At 35.6% G+C, this 26,982-nt stretch overlaps 1 protein-coding gene across 3 annotated transcripts in view; it reads right to left on the bottom strand.

Annotated features, from left to right (window-relative positions):
* The window catches only part of LOC5573215 (cysteine-rich motor neuron 1 protein), a 55,335-nt gene extending 29,528 nt beyond the window's left edge, over nt 1-25,807 (bottom strand). Inside the window, exons 1-6 of one of the 3 annotated variants that reach the window (XM_021848605.1) lie at nt 25,277-25,807; nt 22,949-23,358; nt 11,669-11,796; nt 11,026-11,192; nt 10,874-10,958; nt 3,993-4,027 (exon numbers count right to left, since the gene is read on the bottom strand). In XM_021848605.1, coding sequence (XP_021704297.1) covers nt 3,993-4,027; nt 10,874-10,958; nt 11,026-11,192; nt 11,669-11,796; nt 22,949-23,160 — 627 coding nt within the window. In that variant the 5' untranslated portion in view covers nt 23,161-23,358; nt 25,277-25,807. Of the gene's footprint in view, nt 1-3,992; nt 4,031-10,873; nt 10,959-11,025; nt 11,193-11,668; nt 11,797-22,948; nt 23,359-25,276 lie in introns of all 3 variants that reach the window. The other 2 variants (XM_021848602.1, XM_021848603.1) reach the window with 2 other exon arrangements.
* Nucleotides 25,808-26,982: the final 1,175 nt, after the last annotated feature.

Raw genomic sequence — 26,982 nt, 5'->3', positions numbered from 1 at the left:
AAAAAAATTAGAATGCTATTACAACGTCCTTATGGAACCATATGACATTCAGACTTCGGAACGGCCCACTTCGGAGCAGATTTCAGTAGGATTGGACTATGCTATGAATCTATAGTACCGTAATGTTAATTGTGATATACGTTGTAAATACTTTTAATTGCTTAAATGTCTTCAATGATTTTTTTAAGCATAATGTACACTTTTTATATTTGTGGGTCATGTAAAATTAATAATCGCATAAGTGACCTTTATTCAATACTGAATATTAACTTGAATCTGTGTAAGGATATAAAAAAAAGAAATGTATAACTTTACAAAGAATACACGAAAAAATGCTGTGGATACAAAACTGTGTGGTTATTTGGTTTCAATGAACGTTAACAATCAATTTATGTATTAGGCCTAGCGTAAAATTTACAAAAAATCGATATGTTGAGAAAGACTCTTATAATTTATCTTTCTGATAAAGAAAAATATTTCATAACGAATAATTGATCGGAGTCAAAAGGGCAAATAAACCACTACAACATGATTCATAAATGCGACTCGTTATTTCGTTGAATACGCAAATAGGCTACTTATAATTTTTATTTAAAATAAGCTATAGGGTCGATGTACCAATAGCCGCATAGCTAAGAACAAATATTCGTATAAAATCGAAAATTAACGCTAGCGCCATTATTTTTAAATCATCTGAAAGCTTTTTATCTTGATTATGCGGGAAAAATGTGAAAACTACAAAAACTCATATGTTTGTATTTATTATCGCTTGTGCCACTATAGGAATACATTTGCCTATAGTAGCACTATTTCTAATTTCTGTTCCTATAGTAGCACTAGCATCACGGCGTTGGCAAAATACTAATCAAAACTTTATTTTTACAAAGCTTTTATATTTTTCCTTCAAAGTGTGGATCAAAAGCATTCGTTTGATGTAAAATAAATTCCTAATTCATTAATTATTTCGTATAATAAAAAATAGTTTCTCTCAGTAGTGCTACTATAGGAACAATAGGTTTACTATAGGCGCAAGGGCGCTCAAATTTTAAGCAAAACTAATTATTTCGATCATTTTTTGAACAAAATCGAGCTGTGTATCAATAGTACTTAGATAAATAGCTCCTAACCTTCATGTCAAAAAATATTTTGAGAAGATTTATAGCAAAACGGCTGTAAAAAGCCACTAGTGCGACTATAGGAGACTGTCCACTAAGGGAACGCTGACCCTAGTTGTGTTTTAGATGTTGGGTTCGATACATGTTATAAATTTACGGAAATTTACAGGGCTCTTGAGCATATTGCTAGGAATCCCACCTGATTCCGATAGAAATTGACATCTTAAGATTTCACTGCGACATTCCTGAGAATTTTCAAGTCTCCGATAAAAATTTTCAAAAGTTTATTATTTCCAAACAACCACTAATACTCTCCAAATTTCGTTAGAAAGCTATTGAAAAATTTTTTTTTTTCTTTTTTTGCACGCTGCCTCTTGGTGGCAAAAAATCAGTTAATAGTGAAATTGTTGCCGTTGTTCATTTCGTTGTCGTCTCCTTCACTATCCCTTAACACAACGTAAAGCTCACCTCCAATCAAACATTGCAATGTATTGGTGCCGTGACCAGGATTCGCGGACCATTCCTTCTCCAAACAAACATTGGTTACCAGGAATACTAAAAATACCACTTCAAATTTACAGTGTCTCGCTAGAAATTCACAGGATGCCCCAGAAATTTCAATAATTTATTGGGAATCGTCAGATTTTACACAGTATTCCAAATAACCAATCACTTATTCTTATGATCCCGCAAGAAACTCCCAGTGTTCGCTAGGAATATCTAGACATTCTCCAAAATCCATTGAAATTTCTGAGCAGCCACTAAAAACCATGAATCCCCTTAGGATTCTCCACTTATACTCCAGTCTGTGTGAATCATACATTTATTGTTACTCTTGTGTTAGTGCTTATGCTTTGTTCAAGCGAGCTGTACTAAATCTGAAGGACAGTGTTTATTATCAAGTGTATTACCTACGGGCAGACTCAAGTGGGCTGGTTGCACGGTATGAATGCCTGAAACAAGAGGTTGGTCTCTAGTTGAAATACTGGTGGAGATTAATGAACCTATGAAACGTTGAGAACGCATGGTCAATGATCATCCCGAAATAAATAAGCACGTTCGTGAGCCCGTAGTAGTTGATAGGATTTGCGAATATCAAAAAAAGTTAGAGTTCTGGAATGTAGTCGATGAGTGGCTGACCTGTTGTTTAAATGACAAAAGCAACAGACACAATAATAATTACAAATTATTACAAAATTTCAGTGGTATTCAAAAATGTTGCCAAAAACGGATCCATCTTGTTGTAAAAATCGGGGGGTGCCAAAAACGGAACATGCCAAAAATGGAGCACTATATATGCTTTTTCTCAAAAATATAGAAATTTTCTTCAAAATTCAACCTTTATCAAGTAACTGCATCCATCATGAATCGATATACTCGTTGCTTATAATTGTTTTGGTTCTACACTCAAAAATTTACGCTCATGAAATCTGTTCTGTGGATAAAGGGACCGGTTAAAAATATAGACTTTTCTTGATGCATAACTTAAATCTGCTCCTCTAACGATCAAAATCGTTTAATTTTGAAAGCATTCATTTGGTTTAGCTTGAGAATATTACAAGCTGACGATGAAAATGAATAAAATCCATAGAAAATAAAGTTTTCGATTAATAATGAGGTTTTAATTCTTATACCGCAATAATAGAGAATACCGCAATAATTGGCAAATTACCCTACGCTGAGTAAGGGACCTGGGTGTAAAATGCGCCATTTTGTACAAACGTTGGAACGCTGTTTTTCACCCGAGATAATAGAAAATGTATTAAAATGCTTTTCTACATATATTTTAGGTGTTTTCCTGGCGAAAATCGTGAAAAACTCGGAAAACGTTTTTCGCTATTTTCGTTGTAATTTTTTGTTATTTTCTAGATAATTTTTTATGTCCATAAACAACAAAACTTTTGAAACTATCACCGAGAACCGCCTAGTGCACCCCATAGTTTGTATTCCATGCGAAAAAAAAGTGTTGATTTTATCCTTAAAAAGCGTATTGAAGGACTCAAACTTCAATCAACTCGTGGGGCAAAACGGCCATTCCTATTTAATAATACCAAAACAGCCGTTTGAATTCAAATTACAGCAAACGTAATGCCACGCTGTAGTTACGTGCCAATTTGAACCTTACAAATGTACATTTTTCGAATCAGCATGTATACTATAATTGAACAATATAATCTGATCAAACGCCCTTATATATGCCACGAATATGCAAGCATGATTGCTCATGCGTACGCGCGTACGACTAACGCCGAGCTCAGGTGGCGCATTTTACCCCGCAGTTAAGCAAGCATTTTTTTTTAATTGATTTAATAACTCCAGGAAAAATAAAATAGATGGCTGTTTCCACTATTTGATAGCAAATATGTTTGTTTATGAGATAATGATTAAAAATGAGCTTCATAACTAAAAACGCTTCCTTTCTTAGACGGCGTGTTTTGCCCCCAGTTACCCTACTGTGCAAAAAGATAGGACAATAAATGGTCAAAGAATGATTCCGCTACCGAAATTACTTGAGCTGTACGCTGCTGAGAAGTAGAGCTGATTTCATAACGTCGGTAACGCCTGCCGTACAAATCAAATGAAGCTGTCACTTTTCCGTACGGAAAAATGTGCCGCTCTATTATTCCGCAAGTAAAAGTGACACTTCGCTCATACTGGATCAGCTGTCAAATTAACTTTGGTAAAAAAGAGAAATTTTACTTGAGCGCTTAACGTTTCGCGTTTCACGTTCCACGCATATACGAACGATATAATGCAGTTCTAGATTTTCGAAGAGATTATCAATTAACAGTACCGTACGGGGACGTAAAACCGGACCGAAAGCCAACCTGCCAAATTTTTAGAAAATGCAAAAACATTTGATAGTTTAATACGTACCTTAGGGGGTTCCTTTTGTCCTTTAACTGTGAAAGCTTCTGTAGGAAAAAAATAGAGATTTAAATTACATAAAATATAATTCAAATTTTTCACAAACACGATATGAGTAATGGACACTTGAAAATAATATCTATGGGAAATTCAATGCTTGATGATTGATGGAAAACAAAAGTTTCTGAAGATGTACTGGGAAATATGTTCGAATGGACCAGTCTATTGTTCATGCAAATTTTGAACTTTTGACTCCTCTAAGCTCAAACAATGTCGGAAAAGGACAAACTTTCGTTTCTACCCTCTTACAATGGGGTGGGGCTTATATCCCAAAAACTTTTATAGTCAAAATTTATAAAATGCAAAATGATTATCAATCTCAAAATAACATCCGGTCAAAAATATGAATTTTTGGTGAAGGTTAAAATGGGGCGTGAGTGCAATCTTATCGATTTAATGTACATAAGTTTGGTATGCTCTTTAGCTTGCGTTGATGATTTTGCGATATGTACATTCCTTTAGGTGATATTTGATAAAACACCTTCTACGAATGCTGTTTTTGGCCTTTGAATTGGTCACGTTGAGTAGCTACTATGAACCGAATTAATCATATGAATAGATGGAGATGTTTATTTTGCTTAGTAGAATAGAAAAAAAATTAAAAAAGAAAGATAGAAAGAAAAAATAAACAAAAGACTGGGGAGGTCAAAAAGGTGGGAGCGTGTAACTGGAATTATAATAAGTTGAGTAGAAGAAACTTGACGATATCTCGGTTCAATGCATGGAAAAATAAGTTTCTATTGAAACGATGAATAATTTTATCGTTTTATACCCAATATAAAATCCTTCCGAAATGTTTCGCACAAATTTTTTGAACACTTCGATGAGAACTGTCATCATTATTCTCCTGGTAGATTTAGGATAATACATGTCAACACGTTATATGTATGTACAATGAGTACTGCTTTATTTCGATGATTTCTTGGGTATTTCCTTAATAAGTAGCGAAGAGCCACCTAAATAAAGATAACAATATATCCCTAATGTAGGTAAAGATTCCTCTGAATCTTTACCGTTGCAAAACATAACTGCTGGAAATCCTGCATATGCATTTGAGAAGACTTTGTTGGAAACTCCCGCATGGAACTTGTCGTAGTTCCTATAAAAAGTTGTGACAGAACTGTGAAGACTTAATTTTGGTATTATTGATAGATTTTCAAACTGAGGTGCTTGCACTCTGTAGTGGTTCACGCACTAATTTGAATTTTGACTTCTGGTATTTTCCTTCTGCTGCTTCTGTACAATAAATCTGAATTCAGGTGTAGAACGCAGTATCAAACGTCAAATGCATTTTGTTTAGCGCACTACTTCCGAAGTTATTTTATAAGTATAGAAATTGCAGAAATTAAAGACATTATAATTTATTTATTTATTTTTTTTATTCTGTTTTGATTTTTTTTTTTTTATTCTCGAGCTCGGCGGTGCAAATATCGGGATTTCAATTTAACCGAGATTCCACTAACAAGTTGCAGGTTGTTTAGTTTGCCGACTACCTACTTATATGTGCAAATCTGGGATAAAAAAAAACAAGATTCGGCATTCCAAATTGAGTGTGTAACGTATAAGAATAAAATTTGTTCCACAACTATATCTTTTTCTGTACTACTGACAGCAAATTGGCTAGAGATATTTCGAACAAAACCAAGAATACAGAATTTGAATTCGTCTTGATTTTGTGGCTTTTGTATCAATTAATATTATCACATCCCACAATAAAAGCCTAATTTTGATGCATCAAATTAAGATGATAGTGTTGTCTAACACAGAACACCTACAAATATGAAATGAATGTAATGTTTGGAATAATACTAATAAAAAATTACATTTCGAGATATTTTCACGGTTTCGTGATTTGTGTTATTAAGATTCTTGTTTGCTCTTTCGTTCTTTTGTTTCGTAAGCATCCATTCTACTAAGCATAATAATTTCCATTTATTCAAATTGGTTCATAGTAGCCAGTCAATGTAACCTAATTGCATTCGTAGAAGATGTTTATCACGCAAAGGAGTGGAGTTATCGCAAATTTGATGTGATATTTTGCCCGTAAGGCCCTGAAATCGACTTCGTTGGAATCAATCGCAAGTCAGTGGAAGATGTCTTCGTGCTTCTGAACAAGGAGAAACGAGGATAGTTCATGATTGCAGCTAGAGATAGAGGTAGGCCTAGTCACCATCAACTTTGAGGTAGCTTTTGAAGTTGTTTAAGAATTCGTTTATCTTGGAACACTAGTGACATGTGACTATGACGTTTCTCGTAAAGGGAAAAGACGTGTTGAGGCTGCGAATAAGGCGTTTACGGATTACGTAACCAGCTTAGGTCCAACTACTAACAAACGGAAACAAATTTCGCCTTAGGGGCTGTCATCAACCACGTGCACTGTTTTTTGGGATTTCAGACCACCCCGCTCCCCCTTCGTGATTATTTGTCCATACAAAATTTTTAAAATGTGTATGAACCGTGGTCTTTGGCCAGACCCTCCCCTCCCCTTATGAATGACCACGTGATATATGGACGACCCCCTATATAAAACATTGATAATTCCAGTTGCTCGCCACGGGCACGAAGCGTGGAGGTTGAAAGAGGCAGACCGGAAGCTTTTGGTGTTTTTGAGCGTAACTTACTGCGGACAATACTCGGTGGAAGACTAAAAATGTTTTGAAGTTTACATGTACACGACGAAACACGTGTAAAATGTACACATAGAAATAGAAACTGAGAGACCCCGACGCTCGGAGGCGAACTGAACTCGACTACCCCAAAGCACATGGTATCCTCATTTCGCAGTCTAAACTACCTTCGGATGTATGAGATATACATTTGATACACACATCAAGAGCCTGACGCCAAAGTGGTATCTTTTACCGTTTAGGCGACAGAACTGAAAAACCGATGACCACCCGCACGCTTTCCATAGAAAAATATGTTCTATTGTGGGCCTCATAACCGTGCGCTAACGGCAGCAGTAATTTACACGCATTGTAAGTGTAACACAGTGAACCATCCTTTCCTTTCCAGTCAGAAGAAGCTTTTCGTCAATCGGACCACTCTCCATTGGTCAGTTGGGTGTTTTGTGTGCCCTTCATCAGCAACGTTATTTAGTATTAAAGCTAACAGCCTCGATGAAAGCCACACGGGAAGTTCTTGTTATAATCAATCATTATGGTAACGTTTGAAGGATCAAATCTCAAGATCCACTTTCTTTGAAAACTTATGAATATATTGTTAATATGTTGTTTCGGCCAGGACGTCTTTCCTACGTTGTGTCTTTTACGATACAACGGACGGCAAATCAAGCGAACGGCTTCACTTTAACAGATTTATTACCACTGAGACGCAGCATGCCTACTCGGTGGAGAAACGAAAGAAACTACATTCTTACAAATTCAATGGGTGCGCCTTACAAATTCGGACAAAGGACAAACATTTGAAAAGGGCCCAAGAGGTCTTGAGTCTTTTTTTCAGAAACGTTGCTGTTGAGCCCTTTTTAGCCCGCCCACGCAAACTAACCCCACTATCAGAAAGATTGGTGTTAGCTCTTCCTTATAGTGGTATTGGTGAGCGTGATCGAGTTGAATTGGGTTCAACAGCGGCTTGCAAAGCCAATGTTTACCAATGTCGATGTGCCCTTTTGAAATGTTTGTCCAGGAATGATTGTTTACATTCTGATTCCGTTCGAATGGCATTCGGGTTTGAGTGTTATAATGAGCGTTCACTGACTGGCAGTCCACACCACGGAATGATTCAGTGAGTAGGAATCCTCTCAGTCAGTTCAATGCATTCGGCGAATGGATGCTAAGTGCATTAACTCGTGCCTCGCAGATACAGGTGTATTGGTATTCACTTCTCTTCGTGTTCCTTCCGATTGTCGTTTTTACACAATCGGTTTCGACGCTTTCATGCTACACTCCGCCTAGGACGGTTCAGCTATCACTGAGGGTTCGATAGCAGCAGATTTTTTGTTATTTTTCATCGGTGGCGTTCGGGTGAGTGAGTGAATTTTCCCATGCTTGCTGAGGGTCAGTTCCTATTACCTATATTATTAAATGTTAGGATCGTTTTCAATTAAAGACTGTTGGTCTCAATAGTAAAGGTTACGAATAAAGGACATACAAAACACTAAACAAACCAAAAGAGAGTGGTCCGATTGACGAAAAGCTTCTTCTGACTGGAAAAGAAAGGATGGTTTACTGCGTTACACTTACAATGCGTGTAAATTACTGCCGCCGTTAGCGCACGGTTATGAGGCCCACAATAGAACACATTTTTCTATGGAAAGCGTGCGGGTGGTCATCGGTTTTTCAGTTCTGTCGCCTAAACGGTAAAAGATACCACTTTGGCGTCTATGGACGAAAGTTAGAGTATGGATTGATGAAACAAAAAATATTTTTTTGAAAATTTTCCATGATACAGACAATAGTTTTTTCGCTATTTTTCCGACAATTTTCTCCATGGTGAAAAATTTTCCGAGAAATGTTTTTCTTTTTATATTTTTAATAGATTGCTGAGAAAATTTCCCTTCGATTTCACTTAAAAACTTTTGTTCTACAATGTATAGTTCAGGAGATATGTGTTTTCAAAGTTTGAGGTATATAGAAAAATCGTGAAAATTCATCTAGAGTTTTCCGGGAAAATAGGCCACTATAATTTTTTTTGAATTTCACTTTTGGTCATGTATCTATAAGCTCTACTGCCGTTATACGCATAATTGTCCCATGTTACTTTTTGTCATTTTTTACTTTTTGTAGCCAAAAAGTCTATTTTAACCTATATTATTATAAAACAATTCAAAAACATATACTCTGTTCGAACACTCTATGAAAAGCATACCAAGTCAATTTGTCCCACTGTTGAATTTCTACGCATAACTGTCTCGCTACTGAATTTCTACGCATATCTGTCCCACTATGTATTTTCCAAAATCAGTTGCAAATAAAATACTTAATTTATAGGATTCATTGAGCTGTGTCAAATCGGTTTATACCATCTTTTTTCTTTGGCTTTACATCCCATGTGGAACACTGCCTGTTTCACACAATAGTGTTCTAAGACTGTTGTACAGGGGATAGACTGAATAATTGAGTTAGGCAAAATTTTTCCTAAATACAAATGCTTGAAACTTTTTGAAAATTGAATGTAATTGGATGCATCCAGAAGCATTCGACGGAAAATTTTATCTAGTTTCAGCACTTGCTTGACCATGTATATTGGTTTGATGTTTCTGGTTTTCTGAGTTCATGTTTTAATCACATTTTTTCTGTTGCTTGTATTTTTGTGCGATGTGAAGTTGTATTCATGTTAACGATTTTTCTAAGAAACTACAACTAATTGAAAATTGAATGCCACATTATGGTTCGTTTGGGTGGTAAATACTGGCATGGTGTACCATTGTCAGGGGCGGCGGCTGATCATCGTCCGAGTGCCAGAGTAAAACTCTAAGCTAAACTGTGCTCTATAGCCCTCCAAACATTAGGGGGAATTGTCCTCCTGAAATCTAGGGGGTTTGTGTCAGGCTCTGCAAGCCTCAGCACAGGAACATTTACAATTGGAGGCTATGAACTACTCAAAGGGATCTATTTTGTTTCTTCAGGTACACATGGTACCAATGGTACGCCATGCCCAGCATTTACCAACCTGTATAACCATATTGATTCACATACCCATATACGACTCCACTTTGCTACATGCCACACGAGCCTTCGTCTGGACCCTCAATATAGGCTTTACAATACACATTTTTCATTTTTGGTATTAAACTTTCGTCAAACTAACCATCAAGAGCAATGTGATTGGTCAAAATCGGTCTGCTACAATTAGTGGGACTCTTATGCGTAGAAATTCCTCCAAAACGCGGTATTTCTACGCATAACCGTCCCACTTTGAATTTCATAGCAAAATTCAAATTCTTTCGCAAAAACCAATTCTTGACTATAAAAAACACCCATTGCCTCATATTATTATGAAGAAATTATTCAAATTTGTCATAACCTTCACCAATACGGAGCATAAATGTGTGAAAATCTTTAATCGCGTTTTTCTCGGTTTCATATTTTGGAACATGGGACATTTATGCGTATAACGGCAGTCTACCTCTGGTGAAAATTTCATGCAAATCGGAGAACATCCGGCCCAAATTGTCCGATAATAAAAAAAAATCCCCTATTCAAAATTATTGACTGAAGTTCACTACCGTGAATCGCAAGTCAGTCCCATCTGCGTTTTGGACTAAATTGAGTTAATATCAGTTTTCGTTATATCTTCTAATGACCTTTCATCTGCACTTTTTGTTCAGTAAAATTTGGGAAAAACACCAATTCGAATTATCCAATAATGAACAGTGAATGCATGTCAGTCCCCCTGCAGATTTTCGTATCGTGTAACACAAAAATGAATCGTTATTTGGTCATCTTTATATTTTTCTTGGAAAGTTAACGGAAGGAAAAGCAAATTATGAAAGTTTCATTGAGATCGAAACATGTTCCAATCTCCTGGGATATTTGTATGGAAAACGAGATTGAAAACTTCTCTAAATTTTCTCAATGCCTACTTTTTACAGATGGTACTGACTTCTGGCGTGTGAAATAAAGCAGACATTAGTAGGTTGGTCACTTAAAGCGAATGTCGAAAGCAAAGGCTGTAGTAGTAGACCTCTACTTCGTGTAAGGCCACGATTTCACTATCTGTACGCAGTCTAAGAGGACCAAGGATTCCTTAACGTTTGGAGAAGATAGAGCTCTACAATACGGCCAACAAAAGAGGGGGGGAGAAAAACTTCAAAATTTGCATGAACATTGAGTTCTACAGAATAATCAATTTCTTTAGCTTCAACATACCATAACTAGCCTTTGTAGGAACAGTATAGTCCTCGTCGAACTCTAATTCTGATTTGACTAAATTGGCTACGTTCAGTTGGCATTCCTACATGGAAAATAAGTATTTCAGCATTTTCGACGGTACACTTCAAACCCAACAATGAAAAAACTACCTGCATATTCCTGAAATCCCACTTGACGATGGATCTGGATTTGCAAAGTTGCATTTTGTTCCAGCATTTGCATTTGCGGTTCACAATTTCGCAGCCTGACTCCACTACGATTGTCTCAGTACAATTTTTGAAATGGTCCACATCGGTCTCGTTGTGCGTTGGAATATCTGGAAGGTTAGACGAAACGCAACGTTGAAGATGTGAGATAAGAAATTAAAATAAAAATAACATTCAAAGTATTGTTAATACGAAAATTTGGATAACACTCGGTCCGATCCAAAGTAATCAATTAATTTTGATGGAGACCAGCCTGGGCTGGAAGTCTCTCTAATAGAGATAAATTATTATTGTAATTTTGAAATAATTGGAGCTCAATCGCAACATTTTGTTTGAATTTAAAAATAAATAAAAGCTTGCAATGAAAAAATTTTAAATTACCAAAACTTGCCTTAAAATCCTAATGATAAAATTGAACTTGAACACAACAGTCTCTTTTTAAATTCAATATAGAACGATATTTAAAAATATCTATAATTATAATGATAACCCTACTTTACAATCAAATATAAACCGTTACTTTTTCTTGGCCGTTTAAAAAAGGGCCATAAGCCACCTTCATGAATATTTGTTTTTGTTCAATTACCTAAGCATATGCCAGATCCTCCGACAGGTATTTTGGACACGCAACTCAGTGGTGGTTCACACGTCCCGGAAAAGCCTCCAGGGCCACCACACGCTTCTCCGAATGTGCGAGCACAGACCTTGCAGCACCTGCGAATAGATATGCAAAAATCGTTAACCAAAAGAAAAAACACTGAAATATTTTCCACCTTTATCAGCCTATTGTACACATAAACATATTGACTGAAGAAAACTAGTTGTTAGCAGATTACCAGATAGAATAATAAATGGATAAAGTTTTTACACAATAGGTTGATTTTACACTGGTTACTCTATTACAGGCCATCCACTATTGTGTGTAATTTCCATTTGAATTGTACGAGTGACTCATAATCGTACGAGTGACTAATAATTGTAAAGAGTGACTAATAATCGTGACTTCTTCTTTTTCTTGGAAATACGTCCCGGTTGGTACATAACCTTCTTCTCAGCTTAGTATTCTCATGAACACTTCCACAGTTATTAACTGCGAGCTTTCTAGGCTAAAGTTTCCATTTTCGCATTCGTATTTCCATTAGGTACTTTGCCTTTAAAGCCATAAGCAAAATTTACCTCAATTTGGTTTGATTCAACGCAAAATTGAGTTCATTCAACCCAAGCTTGAGAATAATGCATTTTACCCAAATTTGATTTATTGGGCCAAACTACTCTTCTTGGGTAGGTGCAGCTCTCTCTATTTTTGACAACAGGTGGGGAGGAGAGAGAATACCGAGAGATTTTGGGTTGAGAGAATAATCGATATACTTAATTTTGGGTAAAGTCTACTAAAAAATTAGGTAAAATGGTTTTTCCGTGTATGCTCAGGGAGTTCAATGAAATTACCATTATGAAAAAATCCTGGACCGGCCGGGAATCGAACTTAGACACCTTTAGCTTGGTTAGCTGCGGACTTTAATACTAAGCTAAGGAAGGCTTCTCGTGACTATGTGACCCATAAAAATAGTTTGAGTAGTGTACATTTAGCTATTTTATAACAGCGAATCAACGAAAAACTTTCTGAACGAATGTAGATGAGAATAGGTAATTATAGAGTGTAGTGAGACAAAACTTTGTTTTCAAAATTTTTGACTCAATTCAAAACAAATATTGAAAATGTTTTGGTGATTTGGATGGGACAATCACTCCAGATATCATTGAAATCGATTCAGATTTGAGAAAGTTATAACGATTTGTTTTTATAGACGTAAACAAAGTAATTTTTGGTCAAACTTTCAATACATGGAACAAAATTAAAATAAAATATTATTAAATTTCTTATATAAGCACAGCCGTAGCGTAGCCTCATGGCGCGCTTGGCGAATCTTAATTCCAGCGCCCCTTAGTCAAAGCTTATCAATACATATAATTAGGATTTCATTGAGAATGATTTTTGAAAAAAAAAAATGCTATTTATTTCTATAAGAATTTATAGAAAAATCATCAAAAGTTGTTAAAAGTAGTTAAAGCCTATTCTTAAGTTTAGAATACATTGAATTATTGACTAAACTCCTGCATTCTTTAATATTTTCATGTGAAAATTATCAGAGAATTTTTTAATGTTATCTGAAAGATGCTTTGAAAAATTCCGAAGAAATTTACAGTTCTTTTTGTAAGAAACGAATCTACAGAATATACTAGATGTTTCAAACAATTTTTTTTCTTGCAAATGTTCGTGAAATACATAAATTGTTCTAAACGTATCTGAATTATTTGTTTTCAGGTAGAGCTTTGGAACTTTTTGCCCTGCAGAACTGGAAATAAATTTAAGAGCTTATGCGTTAAATAGTTTATTTTTTATATCTTTATTAAAGAGACTTTCGGCCCAAGGCCGGTTCGTCTCTGAGAGCTTTAAATAAATTTCTAAAGCCATAGCAACTGCTTACAAAAAAAAAGTTTTACAATGTCTTACTCCATAATTCTGATTCTAATGGACATTTGGAGGATGGTTTAGATTCGTTGGAAATGAAAATTTCATTTTTTAGGAAGTTCAGTGATTAATCGAAGAAAATTGTCTAAGATTTGAGAGTCAAGATATTCTCTAGAAGTTTTATTGCAAAATAGCAATAAGGAAGTCACAAATTTTGTCATTAATAAATATTAAGTAACTTGAAATGTATCAAAGAATTTTCAATTAATTTCCAAGGAATTGCTATTAGTGTTGAATTTGAAAGCTTTCTTTACAATAAGGTACCAAAAAATGAAAATATGTACAAAAATTTCAAGAGATATTGTTGAGAACATAGCTGAATTTAACGGTGGAAGAGAAGGTTCATCAAGGATCTATTAAAAGTAAGAGTATCATGTATATTTCCGATGGAATATACTTAAAAAACACCAAATAGTTAAGGAAAATTTCAACCAGGCAAGCTCTTTGAAAGGTGGTCAAATCTTAACAACAAAACTGTTCTAAATAGTTACAGTCAATCTCCCTACTATTTTTTTTAATCAAACAAGTTTCAGCTATTGTTTTTTGATCATTAAAAATGCATTACAGATTATGTCTGATGAGAGAATTTTCCGCTAGGTTTGGAGCAGTTTAAAATATCAAAAAATACACAACATACTGTCAATCACACCTAAAATTATGTGAAAGACCGATCAAGATATAGCGAGAGTTCTACTCAGAATTTTTCCCTTGATAATGTGAGAAATTTGCCCAATTTTCTGTTGAAATTCTGCCCAGTGTTTCGTGGATGCCACTCAGGATAATGTTAGATTAAGGTGAAGATAAATCGAAGCCACATCTCAAATTTTCAAGAGCACGAATCTGGAGAACCAAACATCCGTTTAAGTTGAAAACTTAATCGATTGGTCACTAGCTGGTGGTAACCAATTGATTAAATTTTCAGCCCAAACGGGTGTTCGGTTCTTCAGATTTGTGCTCTTGAAAATTTGGGTTTGGCTTCGATTCATCTTCACCTTAATGTTCAATATTCTATGTTTTTTAAGAATCCTTTTTGGGATTCAATGAGACTTTATTCTACAAATTTAGGAATTATGCTTGTTAACTTCTCAAAGTGTCAAAATGTTTGTTTCATTTCATGAACAATTTTAATTTATGTGTAATTATTTGAACTTCTAACTTAAAAATATAAGGAATGAAGTATATCTTTTAAAGTGCTTATTGTATATTTTGTTACAAGCTTTTCAGAAATGGTTTTATATTTTCTTTTTTATTATGTCTGATAATTCTTTCGAAATTGTCACTAATAAGAGCCCTAATTTAATAAGCCTTTTCAAAAATGTTACCAAGTGATTCGCGCATTTTGGCGCCCCCATTTGGCTGGCGCCCTTGGCGGGTGCCAACCTGGCCAACCACACGCTACGGCACTGTATATAAGGTATATCATTAGGATGCTATGACATGTATTAGTGTTTACATAAATGTTTGGAAACCAGTTTAGACCTTTCGCAAAAAAACTACTGTTTTAGTATATTACAAATAACCCTGTTTTGAATAAATTTTTGACCACAATTTAGTGTGTATTTTTATGCAAGCATCATTTTACACCCGAATGAAGCGTCTTGGACAGGGAGCTTGGGACTGCCTCCTCCCTGTTGTTAACATTTCGTGGATTGAGGGCGGGCTCTTCGACCCCATCTATTGGGAGTATTCTGTCAATCGAGGGCTTGATTGTACAGTTGTTCGTGAAAACTTTCTTCTGGAAGGAGATTCTTTTCCCCTGCCGTGGGTTTCGTGCAAGTGTCTCTGCTTGCGGGTCCGCACATCCGTTTTTGGCCCTTCATACAGGAGACTGACTGCTTACGAACAACAGCACAATCTTGATGAAATCGCTTTTCAGATTATTCCAGTGCTATAGGCAGATGCCTTGCTACAATAGATGGTAGAATCAAATCATCATCATCATCAGCATCATTTTACGTCGAGTGCACTAGTGGGGCAAAAGTTGTTCAAGACAATCAATTTTGAAACTGGTACAACTAAAAAGGGGTAAAAATTTTTATAAAAGCTCGTTCAGCAAGATTGTAGCCAATAGCCAACTGTCTGGTGTTTATTACTTTTAAAATGTTATAGTTTTACTGAAAACATTGATTACATAACGTCGAACTTTTGCCCCACCTTACTCTACACATAGGATATATACTTGTTATAGGGGAAGTGGTGGAAAAATGAACAGGAGTGGTAAAATGAACACCATGCCTTTTACCGAGAAAAAACAAATTACAATGATTTTTCATCACGCACGGACGGTTTAGAGCATAAATCGGAGTATTCAGGTAGGTCAATTAAAGTGAAGATATGAACAAAAACTAAGATTTTAGAAAACCATGTTTGAAAATTAGAACTGACGTAACTTTTAGCTCGGAGGTCTTGATGTTTTTCAGTGAAGTGAATATCGTTATGATATGATGTCAAATTTGATACATTTAGATTTCTTTTCGAATGGGTTTCATTTATTTATCATTTATGGATGTTTTTTCGGAAACGCGATGATTTTTTCCAAAAATACTTGTTTTGCTCAAGTTTTTTGCATGATGTTCATTTAACCACCAAGAATGTTAGCCATAAAGTACCGTACCGTTTTTCATATTCCGAACACTTAAGGCCAACAGTGACTTCAAATTTTAGTTTATTTGCAAGGTTTAATTGTTAGGTGTTGGGTGTGCTGATAAAAATGTTTATTTAAAGTTGTTGAGTATCGTTTATACGTAAAAGTGTGGAACAACATTCTGATTCAAATACCGAACACTGTTCATTCTGTCTCATATTCTGAACACTCTGATTAAAATTCCGAACAGCACAAATAAACCGTATTCAAATGAATAATTTTGCTTATAAATATATCTGAGCTAGTTCTATTGACCTTGGATTAGAGAATCATGAAAACTCCCGAAGTATAAAGTAAATAAAAAGACGATAAAAATAAATTCGAACTGACAGCTATTTGCTGGAAATCTGATGACATATTCCAGCGAAACAACTCGTCATACAAAAAACGAGTGTTCGGAATTTGAGACAAAACGGTACGCTTGTCATACTGCTGCAAAAACATAGCCCCCCATTTTTTTGTCATTCAGAAATTCTGTAGACAATAAAATGGTATATTTTCGAAAACTAGAACCATACGAATGCACAAGAATATCCATAGGAAAATAAGTTTAGAAAAATAAGTTCTATAAAAATAGTTCGCTTCTGAAGCACGAATTGCATCAAAAATTACCAATTTTCATTATTCGGCATGGCGGAACCTCTGAACTATTTTCTAGAAAGTTTATTCTACAACAATACAATATCTAAGTAGGGAAAGTGGTGGCAAAATGAACACCGAGCCTTTTACCGAGGAAAAACAAATTTGATCGAATTTTTATCACGCACGGACGATTTAGTCCATAAATCGAAGTGTTCGGGTCGATATGGAGGTCAATTGAAGTGAAAATGTCAACGAAAACTAAGATTTTAGAAAACCATGTTTGAAAATCATAACTGACGTAACTTTTAGGTCAATATCGTTATGATATGATGTCAAATCTGATACCTTTAGATTTCTTTTTGAATGGGTTACAATCATTACTACATAGTGCAGGTAAAATGAACATTTTCATCGCTTTTTGCTAGCAATAAAAATATGTGGAAATTTAATTATTTTAGTCTGAATTCATGTCGCTGCTATAGATAACATTCCTATTTTTGATGTTGTGCGCTAGAACTATACAATTTCCTCGATTTTCTATCAGAAACAGGATGATATTTTACCACCCCTTCCCCTATGTGTTGTATAAGTTAGTGATCTTGAATGATATTTTTTTAACCTTATTTTGTACTTCAGCCTGCAATCACAATCAAAAGCGTTTCGATGGCTTTTTGAGCCTTGATATTTTTAGGGCATCCGATTACAGATGCCATTCCCCTGGGCTGGATTGAAACTCAACATGATTGACCCTCAACATGGTCTTGCTAAATAGCTGCACGTTTATCGCTGTAAATTAATAATTTGCGCGAGTAACTGTTTTAAAATATAATTTAAGAAGAAAATTGTAGGTCACTTAAGAGCCCACATTAACTGAATCAGAATAAATTTAAAGAACAACCTATTTAAAAAAGATGGCAACATTTCTGAAAACAATGTTTGCACATATAATCGAACAAGCACTTCTAGTAGCATAACTCTAAGAAATAGCATGTGATATAAAGAAGGCAAAACTTCTATAATACATAATACAAGATACTTCAGATAGCTATCATTCTCATCTGGTATGAGCCTTTCTTAGGTATGTTCATTGATTTTTCCAGTCGTGTAAATTTGCTACCCCTCCATCCTCATATTGCAACAGTAAGTAACGGAAGCTCAACCCCCCTCTTCTCCCTGCACACGTTACGTAACGTATACGATGCCTAATTAACGCATCAATAGCTGCTTTGAAGCAATAATTTCTAATCTTAAACAGACTTTAACGTCAATAATTAACAGAACATTCGTATAATTCGGAAGAACAGCTTTTGTTAAAAAGAAGGGAAAATAGATGTCAATAAATGTTACTTTTCAGAAACATGGTGCTTGCCCACACAACAATTAGCTGCATTCTGTAAAATGTCCGCACATTTGTTTTTAATTTTGCGAAAAATAATTTGTTTAAATTCAGCCAAAATGTGTTTTGTCTAGTAGTGTGTAACCCCACATGTTGATTCTAGATGCATTGAAAATTCTTTATCTACTCAACTCAAGAAACAATTCGGAGCGCGTAAAAACTGGGATTCATTAGCCGAAAGGAATTTGACACTTGCTTCATAATGATCTTCATACATACTCCAATATTCTAACATCCAGCAAATGAATTATGGCTAACGTCCATATCCATTCTGGCTGTTTCATCAACATTTATCTCTGTACTGTTATCATGACTAACGTCTGGTGACTTACTTTACTTTTGCTGGCTCTACGTCCTTCAAGACATGACCTGCGCCACAATGTTACGCCAACTAACTCGGTCCATGGCTGCTATCCTCCAATTTCTTGATCGCTTCACACTTCCAAGATCCTGCTCCACTTGGTCAAACCACCTAGCTCGTTGCACTCCCCTTCGTCTTGTACCGGCCGGATTTGAGGTGAACACCATTTTTGCGGGATTGTTGTCCGGCATTCTCACAACGTGTCCCGCCCATCGTACCCTTCCAGCTTTGGCGACTTTCGTGATACTGGGTTCACCGTAGAGTTGCGCAACTCGTGGTTCATTCTTCTCCTCCATACGCCGTTCTCACATACTCCGCCGAAGATCGTCCTAAGCACACGTCGTTCAAAAACTCCTAGCGCTTGCAGGTCCTCTTCGAGCATTGTCCACGTCTCATGCCCGTAGAGGACTACCGGTCTTATTAGCGTCTTGTACATGATACACTTAGTACGGAAGTGAAGTTTACCAGACCGCAAGGTCTTGTGGAGTCCGTAGTAAGCACGACTTCCGGCAATGATACGTCTTCGAATTTCTCTGCTGCAGTTGTTATCCGACGTTATCAATGATCCGAGGTAGACGAATTCGTCCACCACCTCGAACTCATCCCCGTCGATCATCATGCGTCTGCCAATGCGAGCTCTATCCTCCAGCCAGCAGATATTTCGTCTTCGACGTATTTACCTCAAATCCAACCCGATCTGCTTCACGTTTCAGCCTGGTATACTGTTCAGAAACCACCTGGAACGTTCTTCCGACAATGTCCACGTGAAGATCGTGCCCCGCATGTTGAAGTCCGCCCGTTTCATAACACCTTCTAGCGCAATATTGAACAGGAGGCAGGAAAGACCATCGCCTTGTCGAAGTCCTTTGCGTGTTTCAAACGGGTCCGATAAAGCACCCGATATCTTCACACAGCACTGTACACTATCCATCGTTGCTTTGATCAGTCTAGTCAGTTTCCCGGGAAAACCGTTCTCGTCCATAATCTTCCATAGCTCTTCGTGGTCGATGGTATCATAGGCCGCTTGGAAATCGATGAATAGGTGGTGCGTAGGGACTTGATATTCGCGACACTTTTGGAGGATCTGCCGCAACATAAAGATTTGGTCTGTCGTCGATCGCCCGTCCACAAAACCGGCTTGATAACTTCCCGCAAATCTGCTTGCCAGTGGCGATAGACGGCGGAAGACGATCTGGGAAAGCACTTTATATGCTGCGTGAGGCAATCGTATATTATGGTTATCGTCCAATATGGCATACGTCTATTATACTTAACATAATTATTGCAATCGTCTGAATGGCAACCATTTTTATGGTGAACGTATTTATGCCTATTGTCCCATCATCGTCCCAGAAAGTATGGACATACTGTTGTCTGAATTGTACACATTTGATTCTTGCACCCATCCAGAGTAGATTTTGAATTTTAATAATGAATTAATAGCCATTTTTTCACTATTAATTTGTAAGTGTCGTTTTTTTTACGAGCACCTCAAACCAAACCAGTTTTCCACAAATCACGATATTTCTGTGAGACTTTGCTGTACGAAATTGTTAGTGCGGGAGGTATATTCAATAAAAATCAGCAAAATATATATACATATATTTTTCAGCCATTTTTTTCACTATTAATTTGTAAATGCCGTTTTTTTTCGAGCACCTCAAACCAAACCAGTTTTTCACAAATCACGATATTTCTGTGAGACTTTACTGTACGAAATTGTTAGTTCGGGAGGTATATTCAATAAAAATCAGCAAAATATATATACACATATTAATGCAGATGAAATTATTTATCGGAATAACACTAATTACATTATTAATTCAAGTATATAACATTTAAAATGTGCTCGAATTGAAAATATCCACGCCTATCCTAAGGTATAAGGGTTAATATTCATCTGAAAAGTATTATTTTTTGTATTAAAAATACCTGAAAAGTTGTAAATTCGTGATGTTCCCTGGGCTTGGGATTATATTTTCCAGGGAGCGATGAATTTTGATAATTGATCGCTGTTGTTAGTAGTTTTGGTTAGATGTAGGGTGAATTTCAAAGCAATGGCAACCTTTTTATACAAAATTTAGATTTTATCTTCTGACCTTAAGATTCTGGTTAAACTACTGTACTATGCAGTTGGGCTGCACTGGGCTATCACTCATCAAAATTACTTTCACTTCTGGAAAATATAATTTCAAGATGGCGAGAAGATTACGAACTGAGGGTGGGTTAGGAGCACAATCAGACCCTTGAATGTGCAATGTGGGGTAGTAATTGGGAATGCCATTGACGGTTTGTAATCTTCTACGAGGTTTTCGAAAACCAACAGGGCGCGTGCACCGGGTTGCGGATAGGAGCAAAGGGAGATCAATAGCATCTACCTAGAATAATAGAGTAAAAAGCCGTTCTATGGTTAGGTAAAGTTTAGCGATCTTCTATGGTGTTCTAGTACTATAAAATTCTTCACTCACTGGGAATTCTGGCCTTGATAATATCAATAGTGATAAAAACATACAATAATACCTAATACTTAATAAGTACAATGTAGCTTCAATGTAGTAATAAATGAAATAAAATCAATTTTCTATACTTGACAAGGTTTTGAAGACAATCAATGAGTGAAAGAACTACCTATTAGAAAAGCCACATCAGCTAAGTCTATACATATACAAATGTTGGTCATAGGGTCATGGCGAGTATTCGGTATGTATGTCTATGACTGATTCTTATCTAATGGGGGCACTAGAAGACCACGCGGACAATTTCGAAACAAATTATTTTTATACATCGGTCCTACGATCCGAAAGGCTCAGCCATGCTGAAAAGTCATTTTATAAGCTATTCATTACTATTGTTTAATTCAATTAATTAAATTAATTGTTTATGATTCTAACAACACTACATAATTAACTCATTACTAATCACTGTTCCTATATTCTCTTTTTCTCTCCTTCTTATCTGTTGCATGATTATGAGCATCACTAATATAATGCATGAGCATGCACAATAAGAATAATTTCAGGATTGAAAGCAGAACATGGATACCTGGATAGAATAGCTTCGAAAAGGGCGCTCAAAATATAATATTTCTGGTCAGGGAAGTATTATCATCAAGGGTATGTAAATTTTTTCCATTATTAACACCTAGATTACACAAACAAATGAACTAATAATATCATATATTTTTATAATATTTTTATATAAATCAGCATTGTCAATCAGTGCAAAAACAGATAAAGTTTGTAAAGTTACCACCATCGATTGAATTGAGCTCTGTATAGTAATGTTCAATCAGTATCAAAATCTCCTAAAGCGTCGCATTGTGCCATCAGCAGCCCTTAGCATCACTCTCATATTGTTATTATTTTGTTGTTTATAAAATTTCTAGAAAGCGATCAGCATATTCTTTCATACTTGTACAATGGCCGATCCATTTGGAATTTTAATAAGTCAAATCAAACTTCCAAAACTCAAATTAAATTGCTTTCAGCACATTTACATTTTGCAGCATTAATCGCATTACTATGTCAAGTCTTCTCCATTCCCTATACCCTACCCCAACCCTTCTTATCCTTTCCGATGGTGTTCAAGTGGTCCGCATAGACTATTACGGCCAATACCTATCCCTTCCCCCGGCTTTGGACTGACTTGCGCTCTCATTGCCCCACCAAACGCTGCAAAATGAAAATGAAAAATGAAAAGTTGTAAATTCGTGATGTTGTCTTGTGTGGAGAAAATAAAAACAAGTTATTTTAGCGGATTTCACCATTTTGTCAAATATTCTAAGGCAAAGCCAAAAAAATCAAGCAGATACATCAAAGATACGATGTATTTGAATTTACTCATATCTTTCGGAATACCCTATATCTGTCAGATGTCACTTGTGTTTTTAAGGTGAAGATGAATCGAAGCCAAACTTCAAATTTTCAAGAGCACGGATCTGAAGAACCGAACACCCGTTTAAGCTGAAAACTTAATCGATTGGCCCCTACCAGCTAGTGACCAATCGATTAAGTTTTTAGCCTGAACGGATGTTCGGTTCTCCAGATTCGTGCTCTTGAAAATTTGAGGTTTGGCTTCGATTCATCTTCACCTTAAAGGAAAATATGAGGCATATCACGTAAAGAAATAGATACGATCTGTCAAAAAATTGTCTTTTTCGTAAACTGTTTAGCTTTCAAGCAGTGATGGGTTCACCAATTTGAGTAAATCTAAAGGTTGATTGTCCACTTTTAGCATATTTTAGCGAACAGCGTCAAAAATTGAGCTCTTACGATATGCGCCAATGGCGGCCCGGTTCCAGCGAGAATCTCTCATTATTAAAAAGTATATTTTACCAGTTCTATAATTACATACCTGCATGGATCCCATACAATGTATCCTTTTCCAGGGCAGTCCTCTGATCGGATCACGTCGCACTCATCCGGATTGCACACACATTTAAGCGCAAAAGCTCTTACATCGAGTACCAACAAAAAGTATATCATAAATTTCACTTTGGTATCAAATTGTGATATGTTGGAAAATTTGCTTCTGATAATACGCAGTTTCATTGCCATGAATTCCATTCTACTAATTTTCTACTGATTAAACTTCATTCAACTAAGGAAACCGAAGATGTTCATCGTCATGATTTTTCATGGCACTGTCATATTGACTGAAACTCCACTAAAGTTTGACATTATCCGTTTAGTAATGCGTTATCTGTTCACTATTTTCTTCCATATGCAAACGATATGAGTGTAAAGCGCCTTCGATTAAACAGCCTGTAAGAAATTGAACAAATATGGATCGTCAAATTAAAAGGTCAATACATGGTGATAAGTTTTTGTTGATGTTTGATCATTTTAGCGTTATTTAATATTCAAGAACTTGTACTTTCATATATGTATATTGTTAATATTGATTATTCCACTAAGGTCGAACTTTTCCCCCACCTTACTCTTTGTAAAAAACTCTTTTAAGGGATTATAATATAAATATATTATATCTTCAAAATCAATGAAGTTATGAACTTGATATCTTCGTCAAAGTTGTTCAAAACAACTTAAGAAGACATCAACATTGTTCATTGAAAAGTTCTATCTCTCTTTCAGAGGCATAGTTCAAAATGCTGAATAAATGAAAAGAAGCGGAATCATTTTTTGAAAAACTTTCACCGAAACACTTGGAAAACTAATTAGGGCGCTTTTTACTAAAAGTGCTACAATGACGAAACCTTTCACTGTGCTACACTTTCAAAAAAAAATTCTAAATATGTTTTTCTCATGAGAGTTCAAAATGAATTTACTTGAAACTTTTAATGTAAATTTCTAAATACTTCTTCTTCTTCTTCTTTCTGGCGTTACGTCCCAACTGGGACAAAACCTGCTTCTCAGATTAGTGTTCTTAAGAGCGCTTCCACAGTTATTAACTGAGAGCTTTCTAAAAAAATTCTAAATACACTAACTCAAAATTTAAAAGAAACAAAAAATAGTTTAAACCAGTTTTTTTATCTTGTTGAAATATACGACTTTTCCCAAGATACCTTCAATTTTTTTAATTATTTACTTAAATTACTCATGTATAACACTACAAATAATAAGCTTGTATGAAAAATAGAAAAAGTATCAATAGTATTGCCCTTTACTGTTAGTGAAGGACGATAATGTATTTTAGTACAAATCAAAATCAATTTGTTGATGTCTAACATAGTAAGTCAAGCCGATGAAGTGTCCTGCTTCTTTTTTCTATAACAATTCTATGTATGGTTTACATTTGAAATCTTTTAACGGTCCATGGAATGAATTCTACATATAAGCCATTTACCAGTGGAATTTCAGCACCTTCCGTCAATAGGAAATTAAGCTTTGCGAAATTATGAGAAGACAGTTATTGCCTAGATAATCTCAAATAAACAGTATTAAATTGTGGTGGCTTCTTGAAGCATTTACATCCCAGAACAGGTTCCATTTTTAACAAGGCATATAAAAATTAATTGCGGAACGTCCATGCTTAAAAATATACAAAACATTCTAAAGTGAATCGTCCTTATGTGAAACGTATTTTTGCGAAATGTTTCACCTCCAAAAAATGATCGACAATCATCAAATCCAATGGCTATTATTCAGATCAGATCATCTTTCAAGTCATCTTTGTATATATTTATTAATATGCACTACAACCATAACTATCACAAGCCGCATTTATGGCCAAGTTCAAATAGAGCATTATTTGCATTCAACCATTCAAGAAGTAAAAAAAATCCAATCGGAAGATACAAACGAAGCTGTATACAAAAATACCCCGGAAACGACATTTTCGAGATACAAAGAAGCAAAAACTTCGACTTTTCACTCCCAACCTAATGATACCTGCTGCTGCAGCGACGAGTGATGATCAAATATTGTGACATCCGGTTCGGATCCGGGAAATTTAGCTTCGTACGCCATCCACGTAAAGGTTACAATATTGAGAATTGTGCATTGCATAAACTAATACGTAGGCTAACGATGAGATTTATTTGCGGTTAGCCAAACTAAATCCATTCCACAAATAAGGCAAAGTTTATATTATCACGTGCTAAATCGTTATCAATCGCTTTTCGAACACAATCGATGAAAGTTTTTTGGCAAGCTGCTGTATATATGTACATCGAAGGGAGCTATCGTACTCCATGGCATTGAAATATTATATAAAACTTACCGAGTGTGTAACTTGAGTATTTACAGCAATGTTATCCATAATACAATCGAGAAACACATTTCTTCGTTTCAGTCACAATAATTTTATATTTTTGTATCTTTTCCGTACACTACGGTTTATTTGGAAAAATTGTGATCCCAAATGTTTTGCACTTTTGAACAATAATCAATATTCAAGAAACAACAGCTTTTACTTTCCACTTATCTCATAGTCGTCAAACGTCATATGCACATCCTAAACCCATTAAAGATTTTTATGGTTTCCAATGAAAATCAAACCATTTCCAGTAAATTACACACTTCGCTGCTTTCTTTATCCTTGCTAGTCACATACCGATAGAACAGTTAAACACGGCTTTTCCATATGACGCGGTTTACATAATCAACTTGTAGATAGCTTCCCCGAACAATTAATTCAGTTTTGCATTCTTTAGCGACAGCGGCCTAAGTTAAAATGAATCAATTGGTCAAAGATGTGATGCCACCGAGAGGTGAAACTTTACCACTTCTCAAAGGAAACAACAATGAAGCATAAACAGGAGAGCGCTGGCTTGCATTTTCCCAAACATGAGTTGATACTTTGCCCAAACAAGTGGATTCTTCTCGCGTGCTCTGTGCTTTTGTGAACGCATGCGCTTCAAACAAATTTAGGAGAAGTTAGGGAAAAAAATTCGAATCCTCTGAAAAAATGCATTTTTTGGCATTCAATATGCCTAAATGTATGTTTTTCAAAAAGATTAGCATGTACAAAACAACAGCCAAACAAAAGTTTAAGGAGTAAGTAAATAATTAAACGAGAATAACTTTTCCATCCTTTGGGTACACAATTTAAAACTAAAAATACAATTGTGTTCAGAATACTAATAGTGAAAGACGATTTTGATATGCTTTAATTTTATTCAAGTAATTTACGTGCTTTTAAGGAATGTGCTAATTATGTTATCACACAATTTGTCGTTTATCGAAACACTTGGCAAACAAACATTAAAGCTCAAGGAAAATATTCACAAAAATATTGTTTCATTGGGTAAGGAAGGATTGAATGTTGTCAATTTACGTGACATAATTTATGGACTTTCTCCAGTTTATTCACAAACAAGTAAGCCAGCGACAAGCGAAACGCCGCAAATCCATGGTTTGGGAAGTCCAAGATTAGCATATTCCATTTATTCGAAACTGAAATCTAAGAAAACCTGTTGGTGGGATCCGATTTTTCTCCTAAACCGTAAATTTTATTCAATGATGAAAGTAATGCATTGTTTTTCTATCCTTGCTAGAAATCCCAGAAATCGCTTCTTCTCTTTGGAAGCATGATGATGACTGTCGCTCGACCCGAGGTCCGACCGCAATTTAGTTCACTATGAGTTAATCACAGACAACTACGAAATTTTGAACATTGAAATCGAAAGTGAAGTTCATCGATTTCATCATAGGTATAAATACTAGTCGCGCAAATCAATGAATTAACTAAAAATAATAAACTTAATAACTTCAAAAATTATGGAATTTTTGATGTCGGTGGATGAATCAGTCCATAGAGCAAAACAAACGAATTTAATGTGTAACACACTCGAAGTTTGTAAGAAAAGATCGCAGCAAGCCGTGCGCGCGGATGTTGCATGCAAAACGGCTCGGTTTACATGATTTTCACGCTGCACATGACATGACAGGCCGTTGATCCATCCATGTGCATTATTTTTGACAGAA

The sequence above is a fragment of the Aedes aegypti genome, chromosome 3, assembly GCF_002204515.2.
Source record: "Aedes aegypti strain LVP_AGWG chromosome 3, AaegL5.0 Primary Assembly, whole genome shotgun sequence".
NCBI lineage: Eukaryota > Metazoa > Arthropoda > Insecta > Diptera > Culicidae > Aedes > Aedes aegypti.
Note: the sequence above shows the minus strand (reverse complement) of the source record. Positions and strands in the feature narration are given on the sequence as shown.